At 38.8% G+C, this 1,161-nt stretch overlaps 1 protein-coding gene across 1 annotated transcript in view; it reads right to left on the bottom strand.

The window, feature by feature from the left end:
- Nucleotides 1-1,161, bottom strand: part of LOC118477185 (MAM and LDL-receptor class A domain-containing protein 1-like) — a gene marked incomplete in the record, with an annotated part of 15,580 nt that overhangs the window by 10,635 nt on the left and 3,784 nt on the right. The window contains 1 exon segment of the mRNA XM_035971721.1: nt 636-770. Coding sequence (XP_035827614.1) covers nt 636-770 — 135 coding nt within the window.

Raw genomic sequence — 1,161 nt, 5'->3', positions numbered from 1 at the left:
AGACAGACAGACAGACAGACAGACAGACAGACAGACAGACAGACAGACAGACAGACAGACAGACAGACAGACAGAGATGACAAGAAAGAGATGACTCCAAAAGATAATCATAAGCAGACAGAATAGGCGCACATCATGGGCTTCCATTTAACCCTCGAAATTGCAAGTTAAGAGGTTTCTCCTCATACTTCTTGTTTAACCCTATCCGTACATTGTGTTTTACTATCGTATCCATACGATGTGAGGAACTCTGAGCCACCACTTTCCAAAGAGGAAATTTACTCCTTAATCCGATCCGAAGGCTTTGCATAGCAGTCTGTCAAAATGATTTTTTGAGAAAATTAATACTGAAAGTTTCAAAGAGATCTTCGTACTAGAAGTATTCTAAAATGGGAAGAATGACCCCAGGGCGTACGGATAGGGTTTTTTAATGAATAGAAAGTTTATATAGTAAACATATTGTCATGATATTTGATACTTATACTCGAATATTGTGAAGATGTTTGATACGAAAATAAACACTTCCCTTCCCTATGAAATCAATATGGCTGAATGTTTACTATCGTCTTGTGCTCGTCTAACTTAGATCAAATATCAAGAATACATAACATCAAAACACATATTATTTTCCTTACTTCTGCCTGTGTGATCACTTGAAGGACCGGTTCCATAACTATTAGTTGTACCCTGGTGTCGAATCCAGTCCTTATTATCAGTTGTGAGCTGTGTCCAACCACAGAGCCCCCCGTCAAAGTTACAGGTGACAGTATCTGTGTCAAAAAAAGAGCAAATTATACTGAAAAGTTCTGCCTGTTTGTTTGAGTAAAGAGGAGCACATCGTGATGCGCAACAATGGTCATTTAAAGCTGGGGAAAAGTTAAACAAACAGACACCATTCCCAACTACACCTGACTAAAAATCAATTTCACAAAGTCTTTAAGCCCCTCTCTGTATGTTTGAGTAATGAGAAATACTCCGACATAATAACAACAACAGTCATTAAGTGATTAGAAAAAAAGTGAAACAGACAGGAGCAATAGAGGGAAAGAACAAAAGTCGAACCAACCAGTGACACTCTTCAGCCAATTGTTCTAAGTGTTCTACAGAAGGCTTGCTAATTTAGAACTGAAACTAAGATGAGGTGGGGGTTGGGGGAGGGGG

The sequence above is a fragment of the Aplysia californica genome, unplaced genomic scaffold (assembly GCF_000002075.1).
Source record: "Aplysia californica isolate F4 #8 unplaced genomic scaffold, AplCal3.0 scaffold00489, whole genome shotgun sequence".
Taxonomy (NCBI): domain Eukaryota; kingdom Metazoa; phylum Mollusca; class Gastropoda; order Aplysiida; family Aplysiidae; genus Aplysia; species Aplysia californica.
The sequence above is the reverse complement of the archived record's forward strand: the minus strand, read 5'-3'. Positions and strand labels throughout refer to the sequence as shown.